This window comes from Pyrgilauda ruficollis, unplaced genomic scaffold (genome assembly GCF_017590135.1).
Source record: "Pyrgilauda ruficollis isolate IOZ18807 unplaced genomic scaffold, ASM1759013v1 scaffold9, whole genome shotgun sequence".
Taxonomy (NCBI): domain Eukaryota; kingdom Metazoa; phylum Chordata; class Aves; order Passeriformes; family Passeridae; genus Pyrgilauda; species Pyrgilauda ruficollis.
In genome coordinates, this window is record NW_024531043.1 from 5,996,527 (window position 1) to 6,014,278 (window position 17,752).

At 40.3% G+C, this 17,752-nt stretch overlaps 1 protein-coding gene across 1 annotated transcript in view; it reads right to left on the reverse strand.

Moving 5' to 3' along the window:
- The window catches only part of PPIL2 (peptidylprolyl isomerase like 2), a 67,916-nt gene that overhangs the window by 43,149 nt on the left and 7,015 nt on the right, over window positions 1-17,752 (reverse strand). Inside the window, exons 6-8 of the mRNA XM_041488660.1 lie at window positions 10,045-10,096; window positions 7,776-7,867; window positions 6,217-6,306 (exon numbers count right to left, since the gene is read on the reverse strand). Of these exons, the coding sequence (XP_041344594.1) occupies window positions 6,217-6,306; window positions 7,776-7,867; window positions 10,045-10,096 (234 nt within the window). The remainder of the gene's footprint in view (window positions 1-6,216; window positions 6,307-7,775; window positions 7,868-10,044; window positions 10,097-17,752) is intronic.

The following is a 17,752-nucleotide window of genomic DNA, read 5'->3' on the forward strand; positions in this document are numbered from 1 at the left end:
AGCTGTCCATCTGCCCTCTGGGAGATGTGAACTCCAAACCCCAGATCCAGGGTCCCAAACCCACGTCCTCTGTACAAGGTCCTTCCATCACAGCCACGTGGGCCACCTCTTTCAGTGGAAACCTTGACAAAGGTTTGGTTCACAGTGTTGTCCCTTGTATTTCTGATTCTGCAAAGCAAGAGTCTCACCACACTTTGAGAAGGGGGACAACTCACACTCCAACCCTAAAAGAGACTTCCCTCTGTCAGTAGAATAGCTCCTCAAAAATAGCTCCTCAAATTGAAATTTGAGCGTCATCTTGTACAGGATACCTAGGACATGTTTATTTCTGCCTGTAAAATACAGCACCTTGATATATTAAGAGAAGTTCCATTATAATTAGTTTCATTAGAATTAGTGTGAATCAGAATTAGCATACTGTGAAAATACTGCAGTGAATACTAAGTCAAACACAAGACACCTGCTTCTGTTGCTTCTACCTGCACCCAAGAGGAGAAACACATCTGACTAGTCCAACCTGTGCTGCAGAAGACACAACCCATTTCCTTACTGGTGGTACTGAGCCCTACAACACAAGACACACATTTTTTAAAGGTAATACGATGAAAATTTTCTAAGTCTTTAGACATATCACTTCAGGAAGAAAACTGTCTAAACACTAATAATTAGCCTGCCAAGCTCCTCTCATTGCATCCATGACAGTTACTGGGCACAGAATCAGAGCAGTCCAAACAAGATGCCACAGAGATGGGCAGACAGACACACTCACATTGTCAAAGCCTCAAGCTCTAATGAGTTAATTGACTCTCCTGTCAGAGAAAGGCTGGACTCATGGGGATGTTCCCAATGCTGTTAAGATTAAGGCTTGAAGCCCAAAGACCTAAAGAAATAAGTTCTGTGTAAGTGCACAGAAACCAGAGAGGAAGATGAACCATGGCCTACTTTTGTTTGTCTTAGCATGTTTAAAAATATGTACACAAAACACCATGGCTGGCAGTCTCAGGGTTTTTCTTATTAAGGTTACAAACCATACACTTAAGTTTAGCAAATTACTAGCACAGTTATAGACTTCAAAGGGTTGCTAACTATCATCACTATTAAAAATCTCATATTTAATGTTTTCCTGAAAGCTGAGCTCTGAAAACAGGTAATCTCAAGTTTTATTCCACTTGTTTTTTCCCAGTCATTTTCTGGTTTTACCTACTTAGGGAAACAGCTTGAACTCTGCTACTTTCATGCGCCACATAGAAGCCCCCAAAAAGCAGGTTAAAACCAGCAGGTTTAGACTGTGTGATTTCTTTGAGTCCTGATTTCTCTCACCATTTGGTTGGCCATGCTGCATCCCTAATTATGCTCAGGACTGTCAGCCTCATATGCCAACCATGCCCCACTTTTTACCTGCTACTCTGCACGTCCTTTGGTGCAGGATTCTCCCTCACAGAGACCTCACCCACAACTGTGAGGAAATCTGCTCTGACCTTCTGTCATGCAAAGAGCAAATGAGGAATAGCTGAGGAGTGAAATATCAATTAACAGTGTGCAGCTCAGCTACCTCCAGTTCTGCTCATTAGCTGTGCTTCCTGCCACAAATGTCAGCGGTGTTTAACAGCTTGTTGGGAGCCATGTCTTGTCCACAGCTGATTAGGTTATATAGAAACAATAAAACTGACAGAAGGAAGCACATAACACTACGAGGCTTTTTTCCCCTTTAACAGCAGCAAACCTGTTAGCATTTACCCAGACTTGGCGTTTTCTTCTCTTCGCCCCTCCATTTCTGCAGTGCAAAGATGCATTTATTAGCCTGCATCTACCAGGGAAGGCTCTCTGCAGGCTGCCACCAGAGCACTGTGCCTGCTACCCCTGGTACAGCAGGGCAGGGGCTTTACTGCAATTCCTTGGGCAAGGAGGAACCCCCACATGTGCCTCTGCGTCACCTGCAGCACTGCCACTGAGCACAGCCACACTTCTCATTAAATCCCCTGCCAGCACACAGCTCAGCAATAGCTTTGAGGAGTTTCCAGAGCAGGAGTCATTTCTGCTGCATCCTCACAAACTGAAGTTTGTCTCTTGTTTGTGAACAGAGTCACAGTGGAGCATGATAAATGGACTGGGTGCTATCAAAGGGGATGTGAAAGCTGGGTATTTCAGCATTCTTACTTTGATCTCCTCAGGACCTCTCACACTTGCCGGGATGGGAAGTCCACTACTGTGTCCAGCAAAGCACAACCTGACCCTGCTCCTCTCTCCACCTTGAGCTGGGGCAGACACTTGCTTCAGCCTGCCTGGTCTTATGCTCGCCATTAAGTTCCACATTATTACACAAAGAATAATTTGCATAATATAGGATTGAAACACACATGGTATTTACATTCAGACTAATTAACAGTAATTTCTACCAGATTTTGTCATAAAGATTTGACAGCAGACATTGAGATCTAGCAGTAAATCCCCCTAAAATTTACTTGGAAGATAATCTCAACTTAGGTTAAACATTTAGACTGAATACTAGCTGAAAACCTGTAAAACATAGGACTGGAAGAACTACCTAGATCTGAATTGAGGTCTAATGCACTATTGTTTCAAAAGCTGTGCTCAATCCTACCTTGAAACCAATTGCAAAATGGTGAACCAATTGAAATGTGAACAGCAATGTACCAGAATGGCAAGCAGAAGAGGGAGGTAAGAACATGCAAACAAGTGTTAACAATATCAGCTATTCCATTACAGACACCCTGTCCCCAGATCTCCAAGTGCTTTACATCCTGCCTTTCCCATTAAGAGTAACTAATTAATCCTACAGTATTCAAGTTGTCTGTCAGCTGGGAACACACTCATGACATTTCAAGGGATGCTGAGTTAGGCTGAGCTGATCATCATCAAGGAAAAGAATGTAAGTGGGTTTAAAGTTGAGAAACACAGACAAGATACAACAGCAAATTCTATTTAAAAGAGATATGAACCAGTAAAGTTGGGAGAGAAATTATCTGAAATAATGGTAAGGAGAGAGAAACTTGGAAAAATATAAGACCTGCACTGCAGAAGATGGAAAGCTTGACTTGAGTTTGTAGCAAGATCACAAAGCTAAGACAAGGAAATTTAAACTTTAGTGTAAAGAGCTACAGTCTAAAAACACAGTCATACTGGGAGTGCTGTATCTAGGGAGGGTATCATATGGAATAATGTCATGTGCATTTCTGTCATCATCAGTAAAATCCTAAACTAGAATCCATGACATCTTCCACCTGAATAGCTCCATTCCAGTACTGCTAATGTATCTTGCACACCAGGATATGGTATTACTCTTTACCTCCTGCCCTGACTGGCTGGATAATATGGCCATATGCTGATGAAAAACTGCCATGCTCCACCCCAGGACATTTGCATTTCAACAGGGGAAAAAGTAATTTCTGTATATGGACTACGCGTAGGAAGCACTGCGGATTCCTTTAAAAGAGAAGCACATCATAGACCTAACACAGTATTATTAACAACTGAAGCTGTGATTCTGCTTTTTTTAGTTTAGAATTAAAAAAAAACGTTGTCCTTTTTAACAAGTAAACAGCACATAAATAACTGCTACTAGATTCAAAGCAACCAGATGAGATGGTGCTTAGCAGAAAAGATAACAGGGTGGATTACAACTCGTGTTTGAATAATGTTTAGCACCAAGAACAGGAAAAGCATATTATGCAATTCTGCCTCCTCTGAAAAGAGCAAATCTTTCTTGTTTTGTTTTTACTTGTATATGTTAGGAGAGAGAAGCCAAGTTTGAGGTCAATTACTATTCTGGTAAAATCCAAGCAGATGTAGGCTTGTCCTTTATGTATCAATAAGGAAAAATGTGATCATACAAATAATCTGTAAATATACATCATTCATATTTTCCACTTATCATGTTGTGTTTCACTACCAAACACAGGTACCCCCTCTGTTTCCTAGGACACTCAGAGTCAGCCTCTGGAAATGCTATTTTCTATTGCTGAACATGGCTATTACAGACAGCCCTATTCAGCTGTTATTTGCAAAGCAAAGAATGTTTTTTATAGCAACTTCCTTTATATCTACTTTTTTGCCAAACAGCAGGGTCAGTGATACCAATGCAGTCTCAATTCCAGCTCTCTTGGATACCACAGCACTCAATTTACATGGGGGAATGAGAAAACAACGAAGTGATAAATTTCAACACAGAACTGAAAGGTTTTTAAGAGAAGGAGGAATTGGGGTAGAGCTCTGAAACAACAGATTGCAGTCATGAACTCTGGCTAAGAAACAGAGCCACAGGTGGTGGAGCTTGGCAGTGTGAAGCCTGAAGCCACCACGCCGCCTGCAGTGTTGTCAACAAGAGAGCTCGTAGAGGAGACATCGGTCTGTCTTTCAATAATTGATATGAAGAAAACACTCTGAGAAAATAACAACTCATTTCTCTACCACATCTACTTAAGCAATTCTAAAACCCAGGCTAGTCATGCCACTTCAGGTTGAATCCTGGCCTCAACAAAGCAAGTCAGGGTAGGGCAGAATTTGAATAGGAGAAATCAAGCTCTACATGCAGGTTTGCAGTGGGTGTTGTGCAGTGCAGCCAATGGCTCTTACTTCTCCTTCAACAGCCTGAAGCCATTTTAGACTGTTAAAAATAATTTTAAAAAATAATTTATAAGCTGATCTGGTAAAAGGTCAAACTTTATCTGGTCAACGGCATTCAGATGGTCAACACTCTCGCAGTCCAATTCCAAGGTGGGGGTGTCCTTGCTATTTCTAGACTTATTTAAGAAAAGTGCAGCACAAGACTGTACACTGCAGCAGTTAACAGCCATCCACAATGAACTGTTTACTTAAGAGGATCAAATCTACTCACACATTAAGAATGCCACCCTAAATGGAGGTGGGAGAGGTGCAGGGCATGTGTGGCTGTGACCTTGGACTGCACAGCTATCAGAATCTACTTAGTTTCATATTAGACATATTCCTCCAAGCAAGACAGGAATGCAACATGTCAAGAATGAAGACAAAAAATACTGATAAAAACTCACATAGGGAACAACTAAATTTTTAGATGCTGCACTTTGAGATTTAGAGGAGTAGAGCAGCTGTGAAAAATCAAAGCTAGGCAAGTAACAAGAACACACTCTTTATACATACATTCAATTCCAATCCTACAAAACATACCAAAATATTTTTTAGTGACTGCACATTTCAATTGTTTGTTCAAAATAACTTGGTTTTCCATATGGGTGCACAGACACATTTTTAGACACTTGTCTTTTTTTACTTTTCCAAATCCATTAGCAACCATGCAGTTAGACAGAAATAACATCCTGTTGGGAGCTTTCAATCAGAAAAAAAGCTGTATTTTTTGCATCCGTTGGAATAAAAACATTTTACTTTGTTGCATTAGCTTAAACACCAACAAGCCCAAAGGAACAGAGGAAAAATATTTAAAAACATGCTGTTAAGCACTGGGGAGCAGGGAAGAAGGGTAACACTTTATTTAAATTTAGACATAAATGAAAAATATTCTTCTATTTGAATTAGACTGTATTGGTCTTGGCTAGTGGCAATTAAGTGTTCATGAGATGCATACTAACTCATGGTTTCAATAATAATGAACCAGGAATCTTTTTTCCCCTGTTTTGAAATTATGTAAGCTTCAAAGCACCTGCTTTTAAACAAAAGTTTTAGATCTTTTGATACTAAACTTCATCTGTAAGTAACTATCTTTCACACTGTAAAATTCACAATGCTATTTTAATTTAGGTTTTGATTTTCTTAAAATCAGCAAGGAACCAACATTGGTATCTACTAAGAAACAAAACATTCAAAACAAGCAATTAGAGAAAGTCCTCTGAGTTGCTGCCTTACTCTACATTTAGAGAAACATTCCATGGAAAACACTTTTCTGAACCTTTGACTCTTGTATACATCTTTGGAAGAGTAAGATGGACAATCCACTTCAGTCTTAATGTAACATGTCAAATTCCTAGAAGTTTAAATACTTTACATTCTAAACATTGTTTCTTTTGATACCACAGACCGTGTGGTCTCGTCCAGATTGTGTCACATAGAATCTTTGTGGCTCATCTGGATAACAAAGACAATACAGTGAAGTTTCTCTGTTCAGCTACTCTAGTTTCCTGCTAGAAGAGTGTACACAGCAGCATTTCACCCTCTGCAAAATAAAACCCTGTAAGGGATAAGGTGTAACAGAGAAAAGTTCACCTGCAGCGTGACGATGTCTTGCCGAGTGAAGGGCTCATCTGTCAGGAGATCCTTGTAGCTCTTTGGTTTTATGTTCAGCTGCTCAACTGCCTAATAGCCAGACAAAAGACACAGATATCAAAAATCTGATTCTTGTGTGTAAATATTACAAGCAAATAGGTCATATCAATAAAATGTTGAAGACCAAATCATAAAGAAAACAATTTCACTCTCATTCTCAACTGGCAGCTGCAACATTTTCAATGGAGGCTTTAACAAATGAGAAGCTTTTGTCTCTCATCCTTACAAAACTTGACAGTTTTGTGTGGTTTGCTGGGTTGTTTTTTTAAGAAGAACCTTGCAGTCTCCATTCTATAGTTATGTCTATCATTCAAACTAAATTAATAATAAAAGTACTGCCAAAATGAAAAAAAAAAAAAATCCTGATTTCAGTTTTCTAAGCTCTTATCTGCAGAAGACCCCTGAAGCTATCTACTTTACCCAAATGTCCTCTGTGGTTCTCAGATGGAAGTGATAATGTCCCAGAACCTCCAGAAGTCCATAAATTAATTGCATGCTTATAATAAACCAGTAACTGCTGTTACTCTATGTGGTACCACATGGGGCACAAATCCTCTTGGCACAGCCCATTCAGGAAGCCCAGTATTGCAAACTGCAGCAAAGAGAAGAGTTCTGCAGTACTGACCAGGGTTTAACAAAGACCACTCTTAAATTCATCCTTGCCTGTTAACCCCAGCAGCCAAAGAATCCTGCTTGCAGAAAGAACAGAAAATACTTTCTATTTTAACCTGATCTAGACTGCTGTCACAGGTAAAGTCAGCCTCACTACATCAGAGCAAGTTTTCAAAACCATGGTGAATCCAACCTCTTCCTTGATTGCAATGGTTTCACTCTGTTCCTCCCTCAGTATCTGAATATCCCATCAGAATTCAAAAAGATGTTCCAGTGTTCAGACTTTTTACAACACTGGACATGGATTCATTAATTGAAGGATTTATTTGCTACTGAAAAAACAAATAAGTCTTGCTTTTACAGTAAGGACTATGCAAAGAAGTCACGATTAAAATTCCACTTGGGTTTACATAAATGTTCACAAAACACGAATAAAAATGCAGTTTAAGTGTCCATTAAGGCATTCTTTCTCCTATTCCTCCAGCTCCAGCTAAAACACTCTTTTTTATTCACTGATATGAATAGATATGAGTCAATTTGTGTTTTTGTGATGACACTGTATCAGAAAGAAGACAACAGAAAATTTATCTATTAATTCAACTGAGAAGCATATAAAAGCTACTCATTTTGAAACACAAGATTCAGTACATGCAGATTAACTTAAGAAAAGGTTTTAGAAATACAATTTAATTCATATTCTAAAATTGTTCCTATTTTGAAGGCTAAAGATGGACAACAATTTATGAAGTCAGTCTATCTCCTGTCCTTTAATTTCCCTGGCTGTAAAACAAGAACAAAATTTACTTGTTTTTCTAAAACATTTTGTGATTTTGACTGAAATACATCAAGTACAAAATATTAACAATGAAATGCAACAGAGAACCTACCTCATAGGCAAACACATTTCCAGTAGTCTTGATGGCCACAATATGGGAGTTATTGGTAAATACAGTAAACAGCACTGGACAGTGGTACTTGCCTGACAGAGGGAAAAATAGCATACATTTCACATCAAAACCTGTAACTGTTTTGAAATACCTAATTTTCCTGATCTCTGTGGATGATATTTACATGAATTTTTAATATAAAATGTAACTTCAGTGGGTATTTAGTGGTGTTTTAATAACATTTTGATTTTCCAGTGACAGAAAAAGTGCTAGAAAAAGTAACAGTTAGGAGAGCTAAAAAACTAGCAAGGAAAATGCAGTTTTGAAATCTATTGCCTTCAATTTCCTAACACAGAACTTTGTCCAACTTGCTTGATATTTATGAAATACCACAATGTAATTGTTACTATTGTAATCAAAGATCTATTGAAAACATGAACCTTGTAATGTGTCCATTGCTCTGTATCACTCTTGTTCCCAGGAATAAAAGTTTAGCTTATAGCCTACAGAAACATACACAACAGCTGTTGTGATTGAAGCAGAGGAGAGCATTTTGTATTCAAATGTGGCAAGCAGAATGCCATTAAATCTGAACACGTTACTCAGTAAGGAACCCAGCTTCTGCTCTAATCAAGCTGTGAATTTTCCCAGGAGGGTCAGCATAAATATTAAGCAAGTCAACAGCAAGCAAACTGATGGGAGGCAACACAGGAGGAAAAAAAAATGTCTGGATAATCTCAACAGAAAGCAGCTCGAAGAAGGTTATTAATACCTGATCAGTTTGCTAGACCTGGGGGTTTGAGTGAGATTTTTTAAATAAGTTGGGCCTATTTAGTTCTTTTTTTCTTAATTACCATTTGAAAATTAAGACCAGCAGGGAGGCCAGAACAGGCTGCTCTCAGGACCTGCAGGGACAGGGGAGACAAACACCTGCAGAGACTGACCCCTCCCTGTGCCACCAGAGGCAGCTCTGCCCCCCTGCACAATCAAAGATGAGGACACTCGTTAATGCCACCAGGGCTGAAGGAAAGCCATTGCCACAAGGGACTGAAACTCAAGAAGTTTAGAAAGGGATTTTCACAAGTGCCCAAGTGATGGATACAGAAACACACTGGTAAAATGTGAGGCCTCGTTCCAGCTTTGAACAAAAGAACAAGTCACCCTATTCTCAGTCCTAGGAAAAGCAAAACTGCTGAGGGTACACACATGATGATCTGGATAGAAAGGACTCAACTCATAATTGATCACTAAATGTGAGAAACTGTAATGCCCAAAGATCTTTTATATCACATTTATATGTGAACAGAGAGGATCCTACAACCATTCCATGTTTAGAGAAAACTTCGCTGACAGACAGAAATGCAACATTTAATTTTTGTCTTTTGTTGCATTTTCCCTTGATTGGTTAATGACACAGAATGAATTTTTTTAAGGAAAAGGCTTCTAAGTATCTATGGCTGTTGTCATCCCACCCCAGCATTGTGAGCTGGACTTCTTTAGGGAAAGCACAATGTCATGGTATCTTCCAAAAGCCTTGGCAACACTGACTATTGATCAATTTTTAACACCCTGCTCTTGAGACAGATGGAACACAAGGCACAGAAGAAATCCATCAGCTACAGAAAAAAACTTGTAATCCACAGATTTTGGTAAGATAAGGAGACAGACACTCCAGAACTTTATTCCCACCTAATCTAAGCCATTTTCATTTCAAAGAAATCACTATCTGCTACGTAGAAGATAAACTCATCTCCACTCTTCTCTTTTGTTCCTATCATGCTCTCTTAGGAGGCTGATTTTATGTCTTGCAAAAATAAAACTCAAGACAGCTGTCTTGTGTGCTTCTATTCATAAAATCCCACGTGTTTATTTAAGTCTAATCCCTTTTATAAACAAAAAGCTGTTCAAAACCAAGTGAACAGCAAATATTGCCACAGGCAAGTTGGAAATAAGATAACATTACAGAAATTTCACTTTTTCTGATTCTTTCCTTAAAGTAAACAGTACCTTAGTGCAGTAGCATCTATACTAAAGTGAAATTGCTGAATAATTTACAGCTCCCCAGTGTAAAGAAAAACAGAAATGGAACTTTGAAGGTAAACATATCACTCGCAAGAAGCAATTATTCTACTCAAAAAAAACCATGATAGAGAACACAAACTACTTAAGTTCACCATGAGTAAGACAAGCCAGAATTTAGGAGAGCACTCATTAAGGAAAAAAAAAAAAAACCCAACAAAACACCACCACAGAAAATTACTGCACTTACCTTCACTGTTTTTAGCAAAATTCAGCTTTATAAGTGATTTGGCATCTAGTTTCTAAAGAAAATAAAGCATTAAAAAGATTAATCACAACAGCATGTAACCATGGAAATAAAAGGAAACTGTAACATCACTGTTATGACTTCAGGAGTACATAATTTATTGATAATCTATTGCAGGTTGTCTGAATTATCAGAATCCTGGGAATTCAAGTCACAGACCACAAAAACAAGGCTCAGGGAGCCTGAGAACTGGGATACATTTGTTTACAGGGCTCTATTTGACACAGGACGGTGCTAACCATGGGGAATTAGTTCAAGGAGTTGCACAACTCTCAGCACAGACTGAAAGGGGAGCTGGCATGAAAAGCTAAGACACAAAGATCATTGCCACTGATCAGAAGGGACAATTCAGCAGGGACCTCTGATGAAAGTCATAAAGACAGCAAACCATTTTGACAATCAAGCTCGATGCCTTTTCTGAAATAACTGCAATTTTCCTTTTACTCAGGAAACGTGCAGCAGAGCTCACATGACAGCCAGCAATAATAAAGAGAAATGGAGGCACAAGTTCTCTGGAGAGGCGCCTGGGGTAACAAAGGGAGTCCCAGGAGCAATTTTCAGCCACTTAACCTCCAGGTAACAATTCCACTGAACAGGGAACTGAGGTGACAGCCAAGGCTGGGATAGCGTTCTCCCGCTCTAGAGAGGACACTGCAAACTAAGCTATTCCTGCTTTCCCACAGTTCATCAGAAGCATGTCTATGGCATTCTTCTGCTGCCCTCTCTCTGGAAGGGTTTTCTGACATGGGAAGAGAAGAACTGTAGGGCTGGCAAACATTTCTGGACAATCAGGCTGCTCCTGTCCTGCAGCCTTCCCTAAGACATGGAAGCTGCACACACACCCAAAACAACAGTGAGCCTTCAGTAACATGCCAGGCCCCCAGTCATTCCATGGGATCAGTGTGTGATTTGGGTACATCACTGGCAAGACAGGACACATCACAACCTGGGTGACCTCACCAGCACAGCCCACTGGGATGGTCAGGTAGTGCTTGACTGTGGCACCCAGCTGGAGATGAAACAAGCTGCAATCTGAGTCAGGATCTGAGACTTCTAAAAAACAAAGCCTTTGATTGTATCAGCTGTCAGAGACAGTTTCACAGCCAAATGGATTCTTAAAAGCACACACAGCACAGGCCTTTTAAAAGAAACAACTGGTTCTCTTCTCAAAACATGCACCTGAAGAGATTAGGGAGGTTTTTATAACCCAGACAGCTCTTTATAAACAGCTACAAGTAGAGATCTGCCAGCCCTGGTGCCGACACTGCTGCTTCAATCATGATGGCAAAAAACAATAAAGAAAAGTGTGAAACTAAGTTAGTGGGCTTTCTGTGCCTAATCAAAATTCATATTCTTGGTTTACAGAGTACATGTTATGACAGCTGGACTCATTCGTTTATAGGAAGGCACTTCTCAAATTGCTCTCAACCAACTGGCAGGCTCATTTGCTGCCAGAAAGGTAACCATCTCTCTAATTCATTAGCAGGAAGAGCAATGAGAGCTAGTAGGAATAAGATGGGAAGGGAAAAAAGAGGCCAGGGTCAGTTATATTTAATTATGTGACAGAAGACCAGTATCGCTGATTTTCCTTAAGTGAATTCTCAAAAAAACCCACCCAAATCACTCCAATATCTGCCCACTGCTGGGGTACAAAGAAGGACAACAAAGGCAATGGCAGTCTGAAATGACTAAGTGAATGCAGAGCTTTATTTATTTATTTATCTGCTTACAAGAACAAATTTATCAAAGAAGTAGTAGGGGAACTGCAGAGTTGCCAAAATGAACATCTGATCCTGGACAGATCTGTTCAACCTAAACAACTATTAACACAGAACAGCATCCATCTGTGCACATGTTGTGCAACAACCCAAAAATTATGTTTCAGAAAAAGCTTCTTTAGAAATACAACCACTGGAAACTTTGATAATTTCAAGAAAGGTTCTTAAATTATCCTCCTGGCAGATCTGAGCTATGCCCAAAACACATGAGCATCTTTAAAGAAAAATGGAAACAGGTCTGTAAGAAAGAGTTTAGCATGACTGAAGATTCAGATTTATACCTTGACAGAAATTTCACAGAAAAGACAGACGAAACTGCTGTGCAGACTTTAAAGGCAGCAAAAGCTGCAGTGCATTTTTCATCTGCTGTCAAGTCCTTGGACTCTCACTCCATGCCCAGGGAAATAGTATGGTATTTCAGGTCATATCTTTCCATAATACGGAAAAAGGTTATTTTTCAGCCTCAGTTACTCATGGTGCATCAGCTGCTCATGCTGGATCTGTTCCCCACAGAGACCAGCACTGACACAGTCTTATGACAACAGAAAATAAAAAACCAGTGATTGTCATTCAGGAGTTGAAATACTGCCTGGAGTGAGAACTCTGTAGTGAAGTGCTATATGAATATTACAAACTTTTATGGCCATAGGCTGGCTTTCTATCGGGCCTCTCTTGAAGAAGTGACCTTGGTATGTCAACTCATGCCCTTTGGAGCAGCTTCTTGCATGGCAAGGCAAGAAGGGGATTTTAGTGTTTTGTCAAAGAAATTCTTTGGAGCCTCAGAACAGCAAAACCAGATGATGATGTGCTACAAAGGATTGCTCAGTGCCCAACACCAGGCTACAGGATCTGCCAACTGCACACAGAGCAGCCACAGAGGAGGGAGTCCAAAACCGGGACTTCCAGGAGGTTCAGTTTTGAAACACCTACACATTACCCAGGAAAGTGTAAAAGGACAGGATACAGGCAAACTGTGTAATATCATTTTTTTCCTCTCAAGTTCTTCATTTCACATGAAAACAGGATTATCTTGCATGTGGGTGAATCTCCTTTTATTTCTTCTCCATCAAAAGTCAAAGCTTTCCAAGCACCATCACACAGTTTGTTGCCATGGAAATGACCGTTATGCCACAAATGGGCGCTGATCCTCACGGGAAGAGACAGCAGGAGTGAATGAATCCTAAAATGAGTTAAAGTACTTGTTTTTATGTATTTTTTATTATTAACAGTGCTTAAGAGAGAACAAATATTGCATACATAGCTCAAGTTCAAAACTATTTTCAACCTGAGTTTCCCTGACACACACCCACCATCCAGTTTCAGCCACGCTCCAGTTAATAAAGCAAGAGGGAAAAAAAGTGTTTATTAAAAACACTTGATCTAATTAAATTCTAAATTCCTAATGACAATGAAAAGGCCACAAGCATCTGCCACTTCCCTTAAGCAGAAATAAGAGCCGCATATTCCCTTCTAAAAATATTTTATGCAGAAATACTGGAAAGCAGACGCATTTCATGGCACGTAGTGCCAGCTGCTCCACAGCAAGGAAGGGCTAAAAAAAAAACAAACGCAAAAACCGTGCGAGCTCTTTTCTCAGCTGACTCCTCTCTCACAGGCACACTTCCACAAAGGCAGCCAAGGCTACTTTTGGCCATGACCTACTTTCCTGCGGCAGCGAGCAGCCCCACCGCCCCGCGCGCTCTCATCTGTCAGCTGACAGCACTGGCTCCTGCGGGATCCCAAAGGGCAGCATCCTTTATGGATACCCAGGCAGAGGTGATGACGCCACGGAGGGCAGTGGGGCACTGTGGCAGCTCGCGGATGGAACACGCCGATTGTTTCGAATTAAATCATTCTCTGTCATCGCTGCGTGTCTCAGGCAGATATGACCTACAATCCCCACGCATCAATTAGTTACACTCGCTGAATCTCTTTGGTCTGTGGCTGCACGTTCCTCTTGTTAATAAGGCTCTGACCCTGTTTGATATGCACCAGCCTGAAAAGCAATCAAAAAGGGCTCCACTGATTCTCTACCCACACACAGGCAGAGTTGGTGACACGCAGCAAAAGCTGTGTTTAGTAAAGACAGACTTTCCCACCCTACCAACAACAACTGAGTAAGTGTTCAAATGTTCAGCACTTGGGGATTGGACTCCCTGACCAGACACACCGAATGGCCTCTGTCAGGAACACACAATAATCCAAGGAAGCTGGTATTGGGGTTGAGTAGCCAGGTTTTGGTAGTGGGGGGCTACAAGGGTGGCTTCTGTGAGAAGCTGCTGGAAGCTTCCGCTGTGTCCAGCTGGCTCCAGGATGGACATGCTGCTGGCCAAGGCTGGGACAATCAGAAATGGTGGTAAGGCAGCTGGGATAACATATCTAGGAAGAAAATCTCTCCTGGCCCTTATCTCAACCCATGAACCCCCAGTGACATTTTCTCTCCCCTGTTCAGTTGAGGAGGGCAGTGAGAGAGGGGCTTTGCCTGGGGTCCAGCCAGGACCAACGCACCACATGGGGAAAAATTACCCTGTCACATCTGAACTGGCTGATAACATGAGGTCAAAAATCATTCAGAGCTGGCATGGCCATTTAATGGTTTTTCATTCCACCAAAACAAGAAGCACAGAGTTACCTCAAGCAGAAGAGAAAGGCAGAACAAATACTAATACTGAAATGCAATGTTGCCTACCACGTACCAAACTTAGCTTAGCAACAGCAAATTAGTCTTGTATTACGTTCCTTGGTTCCTTTAAAGATGAGACCTGTTACATATGAACTTTACATACAACTTCCCATTTTAAGAAGCCCTCTTACAATTTTCCTTGCTATAAAATCTTCCCAAAAAAATGAGGACATGAGTTCAATGAATAGTACTGGAATAACTCCATATATAACGTTACTTATTTCAGATTTTGCAAATGGATTTAATGACGATAAAGGGCATTGGAAATCCTCAAGCCTACACATTTGGGTTTGCAACTGGAAACAGCAGCACCGTTTTAACAAAATAAGCCATCTATATGTAGTTTAACTCTCCATGAAAAATTTGGGTTCAGCAGCCAAGAGACCAGAATAGTGTCACAATTCCAGGTATCATTTCTGTGTTTAATTCAACAACAAAAATGCTCAATATTTATCACAGCTGTCTACCTAATGCTAAAAAGATACCCTCAATTCACATTCTTGGATGAAGCTGCTGTTTAACTGCAGTCTTCATGTACTGCTGAGCTAGAATGGAAATGGACACAGAAGATCCTTCATTACACACTTCTAAACCACTGTATTTACATGTTTAAAAGTTAATCAAACTGACACTATATGGTCACCAAAGCCTTGTCCACAGAACCATAAAGATATGCTTGAAAACACACATGGTTCACAGATACCAGCAATAATACTGCTCTATCAAAGAGCACATTAACAGAAATTACCATGAGAAAAAGACATGTAGCTGCATTACATGATCAAACCTGCAGTCTTACTGCAGTCAAAAGTCTACCAATCCAGAGATCCACAGCCAAACAGAGCACAGTTCAAGGAAAATAAAGCTTTGCAGAAGCACCAAAAATCTAGTCTCCAATTTTAGTGAAAAACAGGCAAGTAAAGATCTGTGGGAAACCTCATGCTGCATCTCATTTAAGGCTAGAGCGCTTCACAGCTGCTAGTTTTTCAAGTGTCACAGTCACAAAATCCCATCCAATGTGCACACTTACACCAAAACACAGAAAAGGAAAAGAAGAGACCATCTGTTCAGTCTGTAAAACCTAGATGTAAATACTTTTTTGCTGTAAGGGACATAATGCATTAGAAATAATGGTAGACACCTTTATCTGCCTGTGCCCAGAGGTGGGTTACTGAATCAAACACTGCCCACCACCACCACAGTCAGCAAGGTGTGAAGGAGGAACAGCAGCTTGGCCAGTGACTCATGACACTGGAGGGTTTTAAATGTCTTTTCTTGATAAAGCACTTGAACAGTAAGTAGAAGCAAATCTCATCTTCTTTGCCCTCACTGTTTCCCAAAGATACAGAGAATTGAAAAATAAATCCCCTTTTTTAGGACAGATAAAGGCTACTAACTCTTAGTAGTGCTGGGTGTACTACTGTAAAACAAACAAACAACTCTGGAAAAGAAAGAATCAGCTATCCATGTTTGTCAGCAACAAAGGAGAGAGGGAAATTTTCAGAAAACCCAACAAAAGAAGGAGTTATCTGTCAGGACACAGCTCAGTGGGATTTTCATCCCCTTGATCACCCCTGTGTTTTATGACCATTTCGTTATGACACGTGACTTTGTGGTCATTCCTCAGGGCAGAAACCATGCCCTCATATGTTTCTATCCAGGGGCCTTGAAAATTTATGATCACTAGTCACATATTAACTCATTTAGACTGTTGACTAAAAGCTAATAATTTCTGAGGCCAATGAGGTAAGACGACACGGCTCAGTTGCTGCATATTGAAGAGCTCATCTCGTTCAAAGTGGATTGGGCATTTGAGCAGCAGCCTGTGTCTGCTGCCCCAGACAAAAATGCACCTGGAGAGAGATGCTTAATGACAACAACTGTAACCACCCGTGTCTGAAAGGAGTCTGCTACTGCCCACAGAAATACAGGCAGAAACATTTAACTGGAAACAACAAAACAAAGAGAAAAGGAAGAACTACTGCTCATCCTGGCTAACTCTAACTTGTACCTGCTTCTGAAATGACCCAGCCTACCAAAAGAAAATGCAACAAAGTCTCATTTTTTCAAAGCACCCTTCCTGTCTCAACACATACACTGAAATGGTTTTTGGTTTTACACTATCATGTGTAATATATCAGATATTATCAAAGTATTTCAGGAAGAGATTAGAAAATATTCCCACCATTGTACCAGGCATTCACACAGCATTTACTGTGTATGATTAAGATTAACTCTGTTCAAAGAAGATATATTAAAATTTAACAGATGTGGAGGAGAACCGTGACCATGTAGGGTATGGAGAACTTAAAGGCATGAAGAACATCTGAGAGGAAAATACAAGTCTCAACAACAGAATGTCAAGAAAGCATTAAATTCTTCCGTGCGAAACATGCAGCTATAAACACTAACAGAGAGAAGCGCAATTTTGGCACCAATACAAACAAGACTACGCTGGTCAAACCCAAAATTTACAGAAGATATGTATCAGATGAAAAACCATCAGCAGAAGCTCTCAGCAGCCATAGCAGGCAAAAAGCAAACACTGGTTCAAGACAGAGCACGCAGTTTGCAAAGCAGACTGAGAGAGTCGAAGACCTCAGACAGTCTCCCAGTTTTCTGTTCCTGATCATTTCACTCCTCTTTCAGCAGCACACAAAAACCAAGATGGATTTGTCTGAATCATTTTTCAACAACAAAGCTTCCCTTGGCTTTATTTCTGTAAGCTTTGTTCTCTGTTCTGTAATAAGCTATTACTCACCCAGAACAAAACTGTATTCCCACCCCACACTGAAACTTTTCTTACAAATAAACAAGGAAAAAACCTCATTTCAAATATATATGAAAAATATGCTAAGTTAAACAAAAGGGGAAAAAGGGGGCAATTGACATTTAAACTTCTGCAATATCTGAAGACCTGACTGAGTTGCATCAGACGAATTAAGAAATATACTTTGAATTTCAAAGCTGAAGATGTGCCGACTTCTTGTGACATGTATGTGAAAGGAGTTCTCTAGAGAAAAATTACAATTCTCATTTATACATCACTCACATTACATCCAAATGAGACCTGAAGTTACCGATCCACCGAAATGATCACTCATTTCCTAAGCCCCGAGGAGGAAACACAGCAGACTACTTGGATTTCAGGTGCTGTGCTCTGATGTTGAGGAAAAAACAATGTGAGAGG